This window comes from Tachypleus tridentatus, chromosome 6 (genome assembly GCF_004210375.1).
Source record: "Tachypleus tridentatus isolate NWPU-2018 chromosome 6, ASM421037v1, whole genome shotgun sequence".
NCBI classification, from domain to species: domain Eukaryota; kingdom Metazoa; phylum Arthropoda; class Merostomata; order Xiphosura; family Limulidae; genus Tachypleus; species Tachypleus tridentatus.
This window is the reverse complement of record NC_134830.1, coordinates 57,389,695-57,408,489: the sequence shown is the minus strand read 5'-3', so window position 1 is coordinate 57,408,489 and position 18,795 is coordinate 57,389,695. Positions and strand designations below refer to the sequence as shown.

At 40.6% G+C, this 18,795-nt stretch overlaps 1 protein-coding gene across 4 annotated transcripts in view; it reads right to left on the bottom strand.

Moving 5' to 3' along the window:
• LOC143252591 (uncharacterized) overlaps nucleotides 1-18,795 on the bottom strand; it is a 79,865-nt gene that overhangs the window by 23,800 nt on the left and 37,270 nt on the right. For all 4 annotated transcript variants that reach the window (XM_076504953.1, XM_076504952.1, XM_076504955.1 and 1 more), the window contains 2 exons: nucleotides 6,700-10,539; nucleotides 4,683-4,775 (listed from right to left, as the gene is read on the bottom strand). In XM_076504953.1, the coding sequence (XP_076361068.1) occupies nucleotides 4,683-4,775; nucleotides 6,700-10,539 (3,933 nt within the window). The remainder of the gene's footprint in view (nucleotides 1-4,682; nucleotides 4,776-6,699; nucleotides 10,540-18,795) is intronic.

Sequence of the window (18,795 nt, the reverse complement as noted above, 5' to 3'; positions counted from 1 at the left end):
ACCTAATTCATCCAACTGAACCTGGATACGAAGGCCAAAAGGAGCAATGGCAGATCGTCTGTTCTAAAAAAAATTGGCCCACCGAGGAAGGAAAACACAACTCCAGGTGAGATGTTTTGGTAAGGAACGAAGTTTCGAAGCATATTGTAAAGACAGTTGCAAACGGCGCAGGTGCAAAGAAGGTCCATGAGACTATATATAAGCTCTGAAATGAGGAAATGCGAAAAGCCCCAGTGCAGAGCCGAAGTCCTTGATGATGAATGGGGTCCAGCATCTTTAAGGCCAAGGGTCTGGCAAAGCCATAGACCAGTGATTCATAGTTGAGTTTCGATCGAATAAGAGCACGATATATCTTAAGTGTAGAACATCGATCAACTCCCCAAGTGGTGGAAGAGACGACACGGAGGATGTTGACGGTTCTTGTACATTTGACTCATAGCTGCTTGATGTGTGGTATAAAGGTCAGCTTACAGTCAAAGATAAGACCCAAGAACTTTGTCTCAGAAACCACAGGCAACACAACTTCACCAATACGAAGTTCAGGATCAGGGTTAATACCCAGTTTGTGGCAAAAGTGCATGCAAACAGTTCTAGAGAGACAGAAGAGAAAGCCGTTTGCCATGATCCACTTCAATAAACGATTGAGGGTAGTCTGTAGCTGTCACTCAATATACCTCATGTTCGACAACTCACATGAGATGTGGAAGTCGTCCACATAGAACCAGTTTGCAACAGTGAGAGGGAGTTGTTCAGTGATGGCATTAATTTTTATATTGAAAAACGGGAAACTGTCGGACCCACATGAACTTGGAATCTCCTGTCCATTAATAAAAATGGGCAAATGGCCATGTAAACCCATATAATTGGAGGTGTGGCATTTGTCATTTGAGAAAGGTTTCTCTGATTGACGTTTTAAGTCGAATCAGGTGTTCCATGGTGGAGCACTGTCGTCGGAACCCACACTGGGTGGGCAAGAGGAGGTTATTTCATTTGATGAACCAAACAAGACGAGCATTAACAGTGCTCTCTAAATTATTACAGAGTCTAGATGGCCAAGAAGGTGGAGGAATAAGCAGAAGTGCTAGATACCTAGAGTATCAGCTACTTCTTGTCCATCAGAGAGCAAAATAGAGAGGGGAACAGAATTATACTGCCCACTGACCTTTCGAATCTTGTCCCATATGACTTTGGAACTGGTGGTAGAAAATATGTTGGTTGTGAACTTAATCCAAGATTCTTTCTAGCTTTGATGCCTTACCCACCAGACATGTGCATGGGCCTACTGGAAAGCGATGCTGTTCGAGAGTGTGGGATATCTACGGAAAGTATCCCAGGCCTGTTTTTGAGTCTTCCGTGCCATGTGGGGCAGGATTGCACTACGGACGAGGATATAGTAGAAAACGTATCGAGGTTTTAGGGATACATTGAGCAGCTGCTTGTATAATACAGTCAGTTACTGCTGCCACACAGTCGTCTATTGATGACTTACAGATGATGGCAGGATCAAGTTCTGTGAGAGCAATGAAAGAGGGCCAGTTTGCGTGATCCAGCTTCCACTGGAGCACGCGGGTCGGGGGCATCGACCATGGCCAGTATCTCAAAATTATAGTAAAATGTTCATTGACTCATTGATTACTTCAATCCTCCAAGAAAAACGGGAGAATAGTGAAGAGGGGCCAACTGAGAGGTCAATAGCAGTAAAGGACTCACTAGGTGCAATGAAATATGTAGAAGAACTGCTATTGAAAATAAAAAGGTTGTGATCGGAGAGCATACGCTCTACAGAACAACCCCTCCTATCAATATCAGCATTTCCCCAGAGGCGATGATGTCCATTAAAGTCCCCCAGGATTAAAAAGGAAGATGACAACTTTTCAATGAGAGCATCAAGGTCTAATTGATCATATGTCTCTCCAGGCAACAGGTAGAGAGAACAAACAGTGAAGGTATGACTGAAGGAAACATGCATGGTTACGACCTCCAAGGGTGTGTCGAGTGGCAAAGACAGGATGGGAACATGCTGATCAACCAATAGTGTCACTCCTCCATGCACTCGTTATCTGTCTTTTCTGCACAAAGAAAACTGCCGAAATGTCACTGTATCAGCAGGTTTTAGAGACGTTTTCTGTAAGGAAAGACATACAGGATGGTAGGAAGCAATCAGTGTTTTGATGTCATCCAAATTAGAACGTAAACTTCAACAGTTCCATTGTATCAAGGTGGCCATTTTTATTTACGTGTAAGTAAACTGGGTGGAGAACCCTTCTGTTTTCGACCACCTGTTTTTTCTTTACTGTCTTTATTCATGGGGGTCTATCGATCTCTATGGATCCTGTCCTGGGTCGATTGGGCAGGTCTTTGTTGTTGAAAGAGGATTCCAGTGACTAAGGACGTGAACGAATAACCATTTTCCATCTTGTTGTGGGAGAAGGTGTACCCAAGGAAATGCCTGTACCTGGAAATAAAGGATGTGGATCTTTGAATTTACTGGAATGTATGTGATGGGCAGAGATGGGTGTTGAGTTGATTCATCAACTTTTTAATTATGGAGGTCAAAGGACTTTCATTTGTTTAGAGAGTGATTCTTTTGGAGGCACAAAGAGATCCGTCTGCACTCCCACTGTAGTTGTGGAATAGAGTGCAGCAGTGTATATCTGAGATGAAGTGGTGGACAGCAACTTGCGAGTCTAAACATAAGTAATGCTTTGGATATTTTTCAAATGCTGCACCTCTTTTTTTCAACCATTTAGGACATGAACGAAAGTAGGACGGGTGAGAGACATTGCAATTGGCGCAATGAGGGTCTGTTTCACACTCATAGGCATTAAGGTCCTTGCCACCACAACAAGGACACGTCAGGGAGCCACGACATGATGTCTTTGAGTGACCGAACCGCTGACACTGGAAACATCAGAGAAGGTTTGGAATGTATGGTCGTAGGTTGCAATTAAGATAACCTGTCTCGATGGTGGCAGATGGACGTGGTGATATAAATGTAAGAATGAGGTAATTCCATCTTTGTGAATGGAGATACACCTCACTCAGAAACTCTTTGGTTGGAGAAACCAGCGAGAATCTCTGACTCGGGGATGTTCTTCAAATTCCTCTCAACAATAACTCCTCGTGATGAATTCAAAGTAGCATGACGTGTAACCTCAATAGGTACATCCACAATCGCCTTTGAATGCAAGAGGAGTTCACTGTGCCGAGATGTGGATGTTTCCACCAATATATCACCAGATTGAAGCTTATTTATTGACTTTGGAGAGCTAGCAAGTCCCTTTAGTCCCTTCTAAATAAAAAAGGGAGACATTTGCCCTAAAGGTTTGCCTGAAAGAGAATGTAGGATAAGAAAATGAGGTACAACAGGTGTTACAGATGTTGAAGATTGCTCCTCAGAATCTTCAAGACGTGTTAGTTTACCTATGGGCTGTTTTTCACTGTTTTAGTTAAGTTTTTATTTAGAGGATCCATAATAAAAAAGTATATTTCGGTGCCCCTTGACCCTACACACCATAGAGCCCTACAAGGGGACGCACTACAATGCCAAACAAGGACACTGCAGCAATGCCAGGGTTTCGTGAGCACCATACCCAAACAATAGCATCAGCTACAATGTCCACAACACCTGTTGAGAACATCCAACACTGGTACTTGATTGACCCTAGCCCAAGTGGGCCAGTCGATTGAACCAAGGAGGCTACCACAAGGCTGCCCGACTACAGGACTTCAAGGCCAAAGTGGTGTGTTAGGGTTGGACCCCTCAACCACCAGGATCCTCTCCTCCCCACCACGGGTCGCCACGCATGGCAAACACGTGGGTTGATGTTTAGATCCCATAGAAGGTAAACTGAAAGAACAGAACCTTCCCTGAGAGGTCCCCTCACCACGTACAGGAATCCACACCGAGGGGATCACAACGTTGACTACCTAACTACAACCAGTGAACACAATTATCACATTAGTTCTCCAAACTACAATCAGTGAAAACAGTCATCACAGAACTGACTACCCAAACTACAACCAGTGAACACAATCATCACGACATTGACTACCCAAACTTCAACCAGTGAACACAATCATCACAACGTTAACTACCCAAACTACAACCAGTGAACACAATCATCACAACGTTAACTACCCAAACTGCAACCAGTGAACACAATCATCACAAAGTTGACTACCCAAACTACAACCAGTGAACACAATCATCACGACATTGACTACCCAAACTTCAACCAGTGAACACAATCATCACAACGTTAACTACCCAAACTACAACCAGTGAACACAATCATCACAATGTTGACTACCCAAACTACGACCAGTGAACACAATCATCACAACGTTAATTATCCAAACTGCAACCAGTGAACACAATCATCACAAAGTTGACTACCCAAACTACGACCAGTGAACACAAACATCACAACATTGACTACCCAAACTACGACCAGTGAACACAATCATCACAACGTTGACTACCAAAACTACGACCAGTGAACACAAACATCACAACATTGACTACCCAAACTATGACCAGTGAACACAATCACAACATTGACTACCCAAACTACGACCAGTGAACACAATCACAGCAACATTGACTAACCAAACTACAACCAATAAACATCACCACAGTATGAACTAATCTAAAACAGTTTATGTAGTTAAAAACTCACGGTTCTTCTGGAGCAACTTGTTCCAAACAGCTAGTTCTTCTGTTGGTCCGATGTAGATCCAAAAATTGGAGCAATAGCTATCCAGGTAAAGTCCTGGATGTATTATGCAACAATATTATTAGAAAAGACCCACATAGGAAAATAAATATTAAAACAGATACACATCTCAAAATGTTTCATTTTCTCGCGGTAATTAGTGCTAGCGTCATATTTAGCTTATTACAAGCACGAGTTGATTAATACAATACTCAAGTGGAAAGGAACTTTTAAAAGTTTGTTTCGATGCCTCAATCGTTGTACCTTAATCTGGAGCACGTTCATGTGACATTATGTTTCTGTCCAGTAAATTTTAATTTTCCAAACCTAATTACCAAATACACTATTGTAACGTTTATTTATGGGAAGCTTTGATTCTTGAAATCTTGAAGTACTCACATATCATTAAATATTGTGCATGCTATTCACGTAAACTACAAAAAACATTATTTCAGATTTACTTTTATTGTTGGCTGTTTCTAGTTGTTTAATTTTTTTATTGCTTAGCCACATCTTCGATGGTTCAGTGCATTTAAAATCCTACAGTAGTCTCGATTCATCGTTATGAACATGTGGAACATTATGCACTGTAATAAATTTGTTCGAAATGGTTTTTCAAGATTTACGAACAAGTAGATAAAGCAAAGTTTACATTAAACCAACTCAGACGACGTCTCCTAACAACATTTTTCTACCACTCGAATGAATACACATACACACGTCAATATAAGTCGTTTAAAATGCGTTTTTTTATTTCGTGCAATGCTACACGAGGGCTATCTGCGCTATTCGTCCTTAATTTAGCAATGTAAAACAAGAGGGAAGGCAGCTAAATATCACTACTCACCGCCCACTTTTGGGCTACTTTTTACCACTGAATAGTGGATTGACCGTTACATTGTAGCGCCCACACGGCTGAAAGGGCAAGCATGTTTGGTGCGACGTGGATTCGAACCCACAGCCCTCAGATTGCTAGTCGAGTGCCTTAACCACCTGGCCATGCCGGGCTCGCAGTGGAATAGATTGTATCAGAACTACTTTCCAACATTGTTTGACATGTTGTATATAGTGTGAGGGCATCAAAACGTGGTCGCATTTGTAAAGAAAGTATAAACTCTTTCTGGTGCAGAATATTTCAAAAAACGAGGACCATAAAAATGTGTTTAATAGGTTGAAAAAAATTGAATAATGGATCAATTTGGGAACCCAGGACCATAAAAAAAGAGGCCTATAAAAAGATATAGTCTGCAACATAATCCAGAAGAATCTCCCTCTTGAAAATATAAAAGCGATACAAATTACGTGTGCACAAACCTCTTCCACGATGTGTCCATTCAACTGTCGCAAACCTCAAGTTATTGGATAATGAAAGGCATTCATGCTATTCTACACAGGCAAGTCGCTCAAATAAATTTCTCCGAGACTGAACTGGTGAAACGGGAGCTGGAAAACCATCGCCCTACAACATTAGATAGCTTATGGAAAATAAACAGGGAGGATGGATATGCTTTGTATCAAGAAGTATATTATTGTCGCTTTTTCTATATCAACAGTATAAAAGTTAATATTTGCATTATTTGATACGATCAAGCTTACTGTTGTTGCAGCACTCTGAAAGACAGCAACTGTTTTATATTTTTAACGCCATAATCGTAGTGTATTTTATTAACAATGAACATTTAAGCTTTCCATACACAGAAAGTTGCCTAATAACCATGGCATTCAATAACGTTAGGTTCAAGTTCTTCAGAAAGCTTAAGCAGTCATCTGGTTATTTTGCTTTGTACAAATTATTGAGAGTTCAGATAATTTAAATTGTTCGTTACTATTCATGTTTTCTCTCTCCTATGTATTTCCACGTTGATTTTTTTTACAGAAGAGGTGAGTGTTTAATTAGAAAAGTAAATTAATTTGTGAAATTATTTGTTTTCTGTAATTTATGCTACAAATTATTGCAAATGTGTCTATTTTAATACTTTACCACTATCCTCTTCTTCGTCTTCATGAACCCCAACTTCTACACTTGAGATTGCGTTGTCCCACTGTGGCTGACAAATGTACCTATGTCCTTGCCTTCCATACTGCTCACCAACTGCATATTTTGAAGTTTCTCTATTTCGCGCTTTTCGAATTATGCGTTGAACATCGTGAATCGAAAAAGATTCTCGGAAGTGTCTTTCAGAACCAACAGAGGGCGCTGCAATGTGGTCCTGCTGAGAGATCTCATCACCACAATAGTTGCACATGCAGCTACGAAAATCACCCCTAGAGCCAGCTTTTTCAACGTATGATGGCGTATTTAACGCAGAGCAACTGTTCTGTGATTTTTCCACTATTAGACAATGATGAGTGCAAGAGTCCCCTGATGTTACTACAGCTCGTAGTGGCTTTTCTCTGTCCCTCCGTCGAAATCTCGTCATCTCATGGTACACAGAAGTTTGTTTTGGTATGGCACCTTCGTTCTCACGACAGTGAGTAGTACAAGAGGAGTAAGATATCTGGTTACCCGCTGGAGCTGGTGAATCGGTCTTCCTTGACGTCACCTCTGAAGACGTATCTTTATCTGTATCGATACTTTCGGAACTTTTCGTCGGCGAAACGCTAAATATTGGTTTTATTTGGTCGAGTTTCGAAGGATATTTATCTAATATAAAACCTTCAAAGTTATCGTCGAGTTCTTTCATTTCGTCAAACTGGTGTGCATCCCCTTCTGCCTTACGATGAACGCCGTTGTCCAATACGAAACTTTCAGATGTGCTACTATCAAGACTGGGCGAAGTGGAAACTTTCTCCACATTTTGAGAGGGAAGCTTATCTGATACTTCATCATTCCTAGTAGGAACGATGTAATCGTCTTGATTAATTTGGCCAGAGGATCTGTCATCATCTTGGGAGGGCTTTTCTGTTAAGTCTGTATGTGATACGACTTCTTCAGAAAATTTAGCTCTCTTTTGGGTCATGTTATCAATATCTATATTCGATTCCTCTTCTGACACTTGGTTTGGTTCAAGCTCTTGTGAATCAGAGTCAGTCATGCTTTCCAATGGACATCCTAGAGAATCGTGTAACGATCCTACCAAGTCCCCTGAAGTCCCGTCACTTCTGTTTTCAATTACAGTCGTTGCATCTTGCATACTAGAGGGCTCTGGGGAAGGTTCTGGTACAGGAGTTACGTCATCAGTATGACCACATTCGTCTTCTATAATAGCAGCTTCGTAGATTGGTATTTCTGGAATTTCTCCAAGTTCTGAATCAGAACTGGAAAAATCTTTCTTTGTCGATTCTTCTGACGAGTCCAGATGATCTGTCGAATGATTACTAGAAAGTTTTTCAGTTGTATTTTTGGTTACCGTGACATACGTGATGACGTGTTCTGATATCACTCCACAGAACGGTTTAGGTTTTTTTCTTCTACGGAAACCACGACTGCTAGAAAATAATGGAGATACAGTTTTACTACACCTTGGGGATGATGAACTGTTATTATTACTCATAATGGAGAGTTTTGCATTACGATTCTCCCTTTCTTTATTCGAATGTTCATTCGCTGTAATATACTCAGAACTTGCACTGATTTCTTCACAATCTGTTCCACTTCTGTTAGAGAGTTCGCTCCGGATGGCAAAGTTAGAACTGCTGGTAGACATGTCGCTGCGTGATGTTTCTTGTTCGGTAAAATGGCTGCTAGACGAATCGCTATCAGGTGAAACAATACTGTCTCTAGAATAAGAAAGTTCACTGTTTGTCCTACACCCTGTGCTATCAGTTTCAGGCATGTTATTCTTACACAGTGAACATGTAGATGCGCTGTCAGATGTCCGTAGAAAATTTTCACGTTGTAGAAAAGTAGCATCTGCCCTCACACATATTGACTCCTGACCTTCTTCTAAAGTGTATTTCGCACGAGCGCCTTGATTGAGAGGTTTCGGATCAGTCCTCGTGGTAGTTTCTTTGAAGCTGTCCTGAACGTAGTCTGCCTGTTTATTGTCAGGGAAGACAGTTGTTTCCGAAGTAACAGATATAAAATCGACATTTTCTTTGGCAGAGACAATTGGAAGCGCTTTCATGCCCAATTCCTTTTGTCCGATTAACTCCTGGTCGCTTTCGTTTTTCTTTTTACCACTAGCTCTAAACGTTTCTTGGTCTACAGACTGTTTTCTAAAATAGTTTACGAGAGAATCACGAAACTCCCTGTGAACAGATTGATCAACTGAGTTTCCATAGAGATCGTACAACTTTTTCAGGTAATCGCTCTTCGCGCTTTCAAGAGATAAATTGCGACAGAGCGTTTTATGATGTTGCTTAACACCTTGGACACTACACGTATCTTTATCTCCTTTGTTATGTTCAGAAGGAGAGTACGGTTTGAAAGACACCATTATTTCTACCTCACTTTCTGCATCAACGGTTCTCTCTTCCTGAGCAAACTTCTGTTTAAAGACCCTTAGAAACCGATGTTGTTTAGTTGCTAGATCCGCCTCTAATAATTCTTCTTCACTGTCGTTTTTGTCCAACTTATCACAAGATGAATGAGGTTTATTCAGTACACTAGCGCTTTTATAATGGCTTTCGTGACGCCATCTTCCAGTCGGAGCAGCTGCTCGAGGAGATAGAGTTAAATATGCAGGAATTGTGAAACTAATATTAACAGAGGAATCGGTTTGTGTTGCTTGCGCCCTCATGGGGGCTTTTTTCCGCCTCCCCAAAATGTTGTTTTTGGAATTAACCTGTGATGACTGGTTACTTAGAAATCTCTCATCTCCCACATCAAACGAAAATTTCAACGGAGTATCTAACAAACGCTCATCTGACCTATTTTGTTCTGAATGGAGTGAAGTAACGTTTTGAGCATTTACTGCGGAAGTAACAGAAACGGCTTCCTTCTCCACAATTTCTACTTCACCATTTGTGTTGTTGCGGACCAAAGAAGACGAGTCAAAACTGACATGTTTCTGTTTACGTTCATCCACAGATAAATCGAGAGTTTTAGAGGTCCTTTCTTCGACCTGAGGTCCATGCTCATTTTGTTTTTTCTGAAGTTCTTCACTCAGTGCGTCCACACTTTGACATGGTGTGAAACTAGATTTCTCTTTGCGTCCCAGCTGTAGCTGGCAAGTTTTGGTAAAATCTAGCCCTCTATTAACGGGTTTACTATTTGCACTACAATGACTAGAACTCTCTAGACTTCCCGAGCTTTCGAAATGTGGACTACTTATCTGACTATTTGTCCTTTCATACTCGCCAACTAGCAATGCCAACCGAAATTTGGAGTCTGAAAGACAGACAGATTTAGGTCTTCGACGAAAACTAGTTTCGTGAAATTCATCATCTTCATCAGAGTTTACAGCACCACTGAGAGACTTTTCCTCTTTGGGGTTACAGAGTCCAGAACTGTTTTCAAGATGATGATTCGACCATGCACTGGGCCTAAAAGAAGGTAGCGATTTGTTGAGTTTCTCTTCACTAGAGGCTCTATTCCTAGCAATGCAAGAAAAAATCGAAGTGCTGTCACAAAACATATTTGACTGCCTTGCCAAACAACTAAAAAGTCGATTTCCTTTAGCATTCTCTAACACTTCTAGTTCTTTCTGGGTAATGCAATACTGCTCCCTGATGTCCTCTCTGGAATAAATAGGATGACCTTTTTTGTTGCGGAGAAGAGTAACCTTCTTTTTCACCATGTTATCATCTGAATCATAGATAATAATGTCTGCTGACAGGTCCACTTGAATACTTTCATCCACAAGGTCAAATGAAGCCGATTTGAAAGACAACGGCGTGCTGGAACATAGAGTTAGCCTGGAATTTCCCAAGGAGTAAACTGTAAAATAAAATTAAAACATATCAATAAAATAACTTTCTGAAGTGATTCAAACTAATTTAGATCGCAAAGCTACTGCCTTTATAGCACTTCCTTTTAGAAGAAGTCTCTAGTTTTCAATGAAATTTCCTAAAAGCTTCAGTAAAGCTATTCGAGAGCTATCTGCGCTAACAGACTCTAATTTAGAAGTGCTAGAAAAGATTGGAAGCGATTAGTCAACACCACCCAACATTAATTCTCGAGCTACATTTTTACCAACAAAAAGTGGGATTGACTTTCACCTTATAACGCCCCTCCGACTAAAAGGGCAAACAGGTTTGGTGAAGATATTCAAACTCATGACTCGCATATTGCGAGTCTAGCGTCATAACCACCGAGCCATGCAGGATTCAAAAAAATCTCGTAAAAAAAAAGGCAAGTCACTCCACATTTTTATTAATCCGCGATTTTCACTTTACGGACTTAAAACGCTAACATCATGGGGTTCAATTCACCGTGGTAAACTCAGCATATAATTCAATGTGATTTCGCTCTAAAACAAGGAACACTTTCTGCATAAAAATAATTGTCAAATCGTGTACACCTCTTCTAACTTTCATAACAATGTTTTATCAAAAACAAACAGAAATAAAATATACCCAACCCAATAATGTCTCTTTTTTCTTAAAGAACAACGACTGCGATAATAGACCTGGTTGTTTCAGTGCTTTTATGAACAATATAAATACTTTTCATTCTAAACCTTCATTTGTCTTCCTATAAATTGTGTTTATATATATATATAAACACACACACACATACATACATATTTTTAATGTAATTATTTCGAATAATTACATTTTCGAATAATATGTAATTTTAACGAAGTTAAATAACTACACAAAATCATGAGGAAGGACTGCATTAAAAAAAGCAAATCCGAACCTCCGATTAATTATGTTATATCCATAAACTTGAGTCATAAACAAAACACGCTGCATATTTTGTAAAAGATCCTAGAATGCAAGCTATACTGTGAGACTATGAAATTATCCTAGGTTTTGGAGGTGACTGTGGAAATAGGACTTACCTTGTGGTGGGGATACACCGTCTTTCAGTCAAATTAAATAACTGCATTAAAATGAAGTTATATAAGTGAACAAAATCATGAGGAAGGGCTGTGCTAAAAACAGCAAATCCCAACCTCTGATTAATTATATTATAACCATAGATTTTTAAGCCATAAATAAAATACGCTGCATATTTATGATTTTATATATATATATATGAGAGCGATGCCGTCTGGAGCTTTGTGCTCCTGGTAGGGCCACCCATGACGGCAATGTCAAGGGTGAAGTTCCTAACAAAGAACGATCCAACCTCAAGTCCCCAACGGCCAATCCTGAAGGAAGAAGGGCCATACATGGCATCCTCAATGGCAGGAGAGCTGCAGCAGTTCATCAAGTTCCAATCGTCTTGGTTTCCTTGCCACTAGATTCAACTTGTTGACTGTCAAGGACAGTGTGTCTGCTGGTGTGCAACATCATTCACACGTTAAATCAACTCACGTACAGGCGTCTTCCAAGTTTTACAAGGTTTCTGAGCATGAGGAACAAGTCAAGTCTTGCAGCAATCGGCTATAAGTGACGGGGGCAGAATCGTAAATTTGGAAGCTTCTAGTTCAGACTCGACAACAAAGTGATGGATGTCTGATTCAGTCGTTAAGCTCTTGGACAGAAGCAGGGGAGCTCTTCGGCAGTGACATCCACGATTGAGCAGCCCTTTTTAGAATCCACTCTGCTCACCCCACAGGGGGAACAGGCTGGAAAAGGTGCCCTAAACATAGTCTGCTTCGTTTCATCTGCCTTGGATAACCGCGTCTGAGAGGATCACCATCTTGCAGTCGAAACACACAAATGCTAAAATTCGGAACCTGGAATGAATGAAAGCTTATGGACATGGAAACGCAGAGTGTGAGTTTCTCGCGAAACTGGGAAATTCAGTCTCGACATCATAGCTCTCAGTGAGACCAGGAGATTTGGAGAGGGGCAGCTGAAGGAGGAAAATGGAGGACACACTTTCTTCAGAAAAGGTCGTCTTCCTGAGGAGTTTCGATTCATGGGGTAGATTCTGCCATCAAGAACACTCTTCTTTCCAAGCTGACGGAACTACCTGTTGGTATCAATGAACGATTAGTGACCCTACAGTTCCATCTTGCCAAGAGCCAAAAGGCAACAGGTATCAGTGCCTATGGTCCCCCACCCTCGATGCCGACGACATGAAAGAGGCTTTCTGTGCCCACCTTGACTCTTATCCTCTCCAGCATACCAAAAGAGGACAAGATTATCCTCCTCTGAGACTTCAGTGCTAGAGTAGGGAAAGAATACGACCATTGGAAAGGCACCATTAGAAGGAAAGACAATGGTAATGTTAATTCCAATGGAACTCTCCTTCTGTCCAAATGTGCAGAACATAATCTTGCCATCACCAATAGTCTGTTCTGACAAAAGAACAAGAGCAAGGTCTCGTGGCAACATCCTCGTTCCAAATACTGGACCAGAGACCAAAAGGATGTTCTTCAGACCAGAGCAATGACTGGTGCTGACGACAGTTGGACCAACCATCACCTCATCTGCTCCACCATGAGAATTCACATCAGACCAAAACGACTACTCTGAAGGAAACTGGCAACAAGATTCAACGTTGCAGTCCGGAAGAACACTAAGAAGAAAACAGAATTTCAATTACGGCTCAAAGAAGAGTTTCCAAAGGACTAACCAAAGAAGAATGAAGATAACCGAAAATTAATGAAGAACGCTATAATATCAACTTGCACCCAAACAATTCGGCCACCTCTCCAAGAAGCATCAAAACTGGTTTGATGAAATTTATGAGGAACTTCAACAACTCATCGGCGATAAGTACCAAGCCTTCAGAGCTCTACAAGCTGATCCCAACTCAGCGGAGAAGCACGCAAGGCACCAGAAATGCAGGGAGAAACAAAGCCCGAGGAATCCAGCAACTTGCAAACACCAGCAACATCAAGGGTTTCTTTACTGCCACCAAAGTTATCTATGGAACAACAACCAATAATAGAGTTCCATTGCATGGTCGAGATGGGAACACTCTCTTTAAGACTGATAAGGAGATCAACCGATGATAGAGGGAGCATTTTGAAGAGATCCTCAATCGCCACCCAAATGTCGATAAAGATGCTGTGCTCCAGAAAACCCCACACCTGCCTGTTGAAGACATCTTCAGCAAAATCCCGACTATAAAAAGAGTGAAAAGCACTATTATGAAGATGAAGAACAACAAAGCTGCAGAAATCGACAACATCCCAGCTGAAATCTTCAAGGAAGGGAGACCTCTGATCGAACGACAGCTCCGCCTGCTAATCAACAAGATTTGGGAAACCAAGACAATTTCTTCAGACCTGAGAGATGCTCTGGTAGTCTCCATCTACACGAAGAAGGGGATAGATCGGACCATGAAAACTACAAAGACATCTCGTTTCTATCCATTGCTGGTAAAATATTGGCAAAGATAATCAATGATCAACTGAAGCCTCTGGCTGAGAAGATCATGCCAGAAACCCAGATTTGTTTTCGACCATCAAAAAGGACAACAGATACGAGTTTCACTGCCTCTCAACTCCAGGCGAAATGCAAAGAATAGCAGAAGCCCCTTTACACGGCCTTTATCGATCTCACCAAGGCCTTTGACAGCGTGTCTCGTGGATTATTGTGGAAGATCCTTGCTGCCAGTGGATGCTCTGCAAAGTTCATCATTATCCTGCGCCTTCTCCACGACGGAAAGATGGCAATAGTTCAAATGAATGGAGGCCAAACAAAATATATTCCTGTCAACTCTGGAATGAAGCAAGGCTGAGTTATCGCACCAAACCTCTTCATTATTTTCATCTCTGCCAGCATGTATCTCATAGAGCCAAGACTACCACCAGACATCGTGATCGAATACTGGACAGACGGAAAGCTCTTGAGGAATAGCCGCCTCAAAGCCAAGAACTGAACATCACTAACTTCTGTGATCAGCCTGCAGTATGCTGACGACAACCAGGTATCATCTCTCAGCGAACAGGGGCTTCAGGACTTCCTTAACACTTTTGACTTTACCTTCCAAGAAATGGGACTCTCCATAAACTTGACCAAAACCAAGATTCTCCATCAACCAGCACCTGCAACAGTCAATCCTGTACCGCCTGCTGTCAAGTTACAAGACCAGCTCCTAGAAAACGTCAGCAGTTTTTGCTATCTGGGAAACCATTTCTCATCCTCTGCAGACATCAACTGCAAAATCCAGTATCGTCTAAAATGTGTAGGAGCTGCCTTTGGACGTCTCCGAACACGAGCATTTTTAGGATAGAGACATTAGGACAGTCACCATGATGCTCGTATACAAGGCAGTTGTTATCCCCAAAATCCTGTATGGATCTAAAATATAGGTCACTTATCGTCGACACTTGAACAAACTGGAATACTTCCACCAAAGGTACCTCCAGAGTACATTGAAAATCAAATGGGAGGAATACATAACCAACCTCAGTGTCCTTAAAGAAGCCAAGATCAGCAGCATTGAAGCCACCATCATCAAGAGCCGCCTCCGATGGACAGGCCACATGTTCCAAATGGATGACAACCAACTTCTTAAACAACTCCTGTATGGTCAACTGAAAATGGGAAATGAATGAGAGGAGGACAGAAGAAGCGGTTCAAAGATGGCCTGAAGACAATCCTCAAGAGCTGCAACATCGATGTTAATAAGTGGGAAATTCTTGCTCACGACCGAACCACCTGGAAATCCCTATCCATCAGGAAGCAAAATTCTTTTAAGAGAAGCGAGACAAGAATAAACAACGCCAGCTACAACTGAAACTTCTCCTACCCTCTGAACTGACCTGTCCTTACTGTCAGAAGACCTGTGCCGCAAGAATTGATTCCTTAGCCATCTCCAGCTCCATGTACGAATTTCGAGGACCATCATCCTCGACCTCAAGAGATCGCCACGACGACGATATATATGACACGTCCATTCATACTCTACCTGAAGGCTGTACATCATGACAATAGCTCTGTAACACACTGTACACAGGAAAAAAAAATATATGTCATAAGGTTGTTATACATTCAAAACTCATCATCCCTCCTTGCATATCTTTCACAATCCATCTAGTGTACGATAACAACCGTTTCCTAAGAGTTGTCTCAACAAATATAATCTCTATATAGAATAGAATAGAAAATAATATATAGAGCTTTTTTACAGATATTCTTATTTATTATCTTTGTCTGAAACACACACACAACACTTTGGTTATCACGGTTGGGGTACGACTTATTGAAAGACATTTGTAGAAAATCCTGGTACCCAAGTTAATCCATATTCCTTTGTTTTATAAATGTCACTAAGTACAAGGGATATCTCCGTCTCATAATTTAAAAATCCTCGATATGAACACATACTTATCTATATTCTTTCCCAAAACGATCAATTTTCGGAAAAATCACATTAACTATGATTGGTTTAATTTGTTTTGAATTTCGCGCAAACCTACACGAGGGCTATCTGCGCTAGCCGTCCCTAATTTAGCAGTGTAAGACTAGAGTGAAGGCAACTAGTCATCACCACCCACCGCCAACTGTTGGGCTACTTTTTACTAACGAATAGCAGGATTGACCATAACATTATAACGCCCCCAAGGCTAAAGGGGCGAACATGTATAGTGTGACGGAGCACTAACTATGAAACGAACAATATTAAAATAGTTTTATACAGCCCATTTCACGACGACTTTTAGTAATTTGCAGTTGTTACGTGACTTGTTAACTCACATTATAAAGATTGTTTTAACATAAAGTACTTAACCCACTGGGTACAATTCTGAGTTTATGTAAAGATTAGTTGTTGAATACTTGACAGAAATAAACAAATATGTAATCCAATGCAAGTTAATATAACGTTTTATTTGTATTTCAAACATTTTCAGCCAATCTTTTTTATCATCTAAATTGCACATTCTATGAATCAAACAAACACAAAAACTCGTGAACTTAAAAAATAACATTTCTCTTTTTCTGTGTGCAAAATCGTTACAAATCTGTAAAAAACAACCATTATTTAGGTATAATTATTTATTGCATGTAGTTTAGCCAATATTTTGCCATAGTGGCATTTGTTTAGCCACAATTTTAGGTCGCCGAAAACTGTGTGGTGCGTGACTTTTAATATGCATCAATTCCATCCAGTAAAAAATAGTTGTAATTATGTGAAAATTTACAAGACATTAAGTTTTGTACTATTTTTTATTCCCCAGCAATCTTCCCCGTCAAAAAAACCAAAACAAAATAAACATGATAAAGAGGAAAATAAAGATACATTTCTCAAAATAACACGGAAACAAAAAAAAAGACTTAAATCTAGAATACGGTAGCATGACTAGTAAGTAGATAAATCCAATGGCAGCTCTTCACCCAAATCATTCTCAACAGAAGATGTGGTAAAAGTTGACACCTGAGGTTCTGAAGCACATTTCTTCAACAGGGAATGATACCCACATATGTCTTTGTGAGCGACCCAGTATGCGAATGCAGAGTCGAAGTTAAAATGATCTAAAGGTTTGGACTCCATGAATAAGTTCAGTAACATTTCTGCCTTGGCCACAGACAGACTACTCCTGACATCTGTTTTGATGCTGTTGTACCTGATAATTCCCCGCTCACAGTCAACAGATGTAACTGGAATTATTAATTCAATTGCTGCAAGCTGAGACAGATTTGGAAAAGTTTGACGGGTCTGATGGATGCATTTCTTGTAGAAGCTCTTCATGTTTCTGTTTTTGTGAGCATCCTGTTCCATTATGTTCCTTAGTAGCAGCCATTCAGTCAGTGTCTCATCCTCATTGACAAAAGGAGAGAAGTGCTGGATGAGTTTCTTCAGATCATCCTCATCCTCTGCTGTGACATGGGCTAAATATTGAAAAAATGACATGATGTTAGTGTCTGGGAATGCTACTTGTACTCTTGAGACCACCTCTTCAACAAATGACTCAGCAGCTAATCTGTACTTTTCACGTTGTTTATCAATATCTTTGATGTCATGACCTCTGTAAGAATGGTAACTATTGGCATCAGGAGCTTGTGGGAGTTCCTTCAGTACAGTCTATGTGTAAGGACTAGGGATGTGTACTAGCGACTGAATTGACAGAATTCACCCATCAATAATTGCTTTAGCAAGATCATAAGATAAATCAGCTCTCTGTAGAGATCTTGACAAAAGTCCAAGAAGGCCAATAGCGTCAGCCACAAAATGTGCTATCATGACAAAGCTGTAACATGACACTTGCTGGACTAGACCATGTAGCAAGGCTGGGCCTGGAGTACCACGTTCCATTACTACGACCTGCACACAGCTTATCACAGATGCAATACAGTTGACTAGTGCTTGGACGGAATCATTAAAAGAGATCCATCGTGTGAAGAACACTTGCTTGATTTTGTTGCTTTGCTCTCTTCCAGAACCCGACACAACTTGGGAGAATATTTCAAGCTTTCTGCAAACTGATTCAAAACTGACATGTACTTCACAAGGTATGGCACCTGGTTTGCTGCCTTTTCAGCTGCCAACTGTAATCTGTGTACCAAACAATGACTTGTTATTATCCAGGTGAATTCCTCCTTAAATTTTGTAGCAACACCTGTTTTTATTCCCACCATGACATTTGGACCATCAGTTGCAAGTTCAACCAAGTTAACATCAAACAATCCTCGATCTGCCATGACTGAGTGCATTGTGTTGTAGACAGAATCAGCCCCAGTGTTGGTCAGCTCACGCACAGCAAGGAATCGACTTGTAACATCACCTAATGATGAAAGACACCAGGCGAAATTTACCAGTATAGAGGTGTTTCCTACATCAGTTGCTTCATCTGCTTCAAGAGCAAGAAATGGGGAAGGCGATGCCCGAAAGTCTGCCTACATTTCATCCAGAGACTGGCTGTGGGTGTATATGAAGCTCTCTGTTCCACTTTGTGACTAAGTCTGTAGTTTCTTTAGAGAGGTCACTCCCTGTTAAAAAATATACAAGAACTTGTGTTTTGAAATAAGACCACCAATTAAAGTAATAAACAAAGATATTTGGGAGAGTTGGCTGGCTACTTAATTTTTGATAGATATTTTCAAAATGTTTCACTTTTAGAAAATTGTCAAATTGCCTTTTGTTTTAAGAAAATACAGTAGAAAACAGAAAGTATCTTATTAA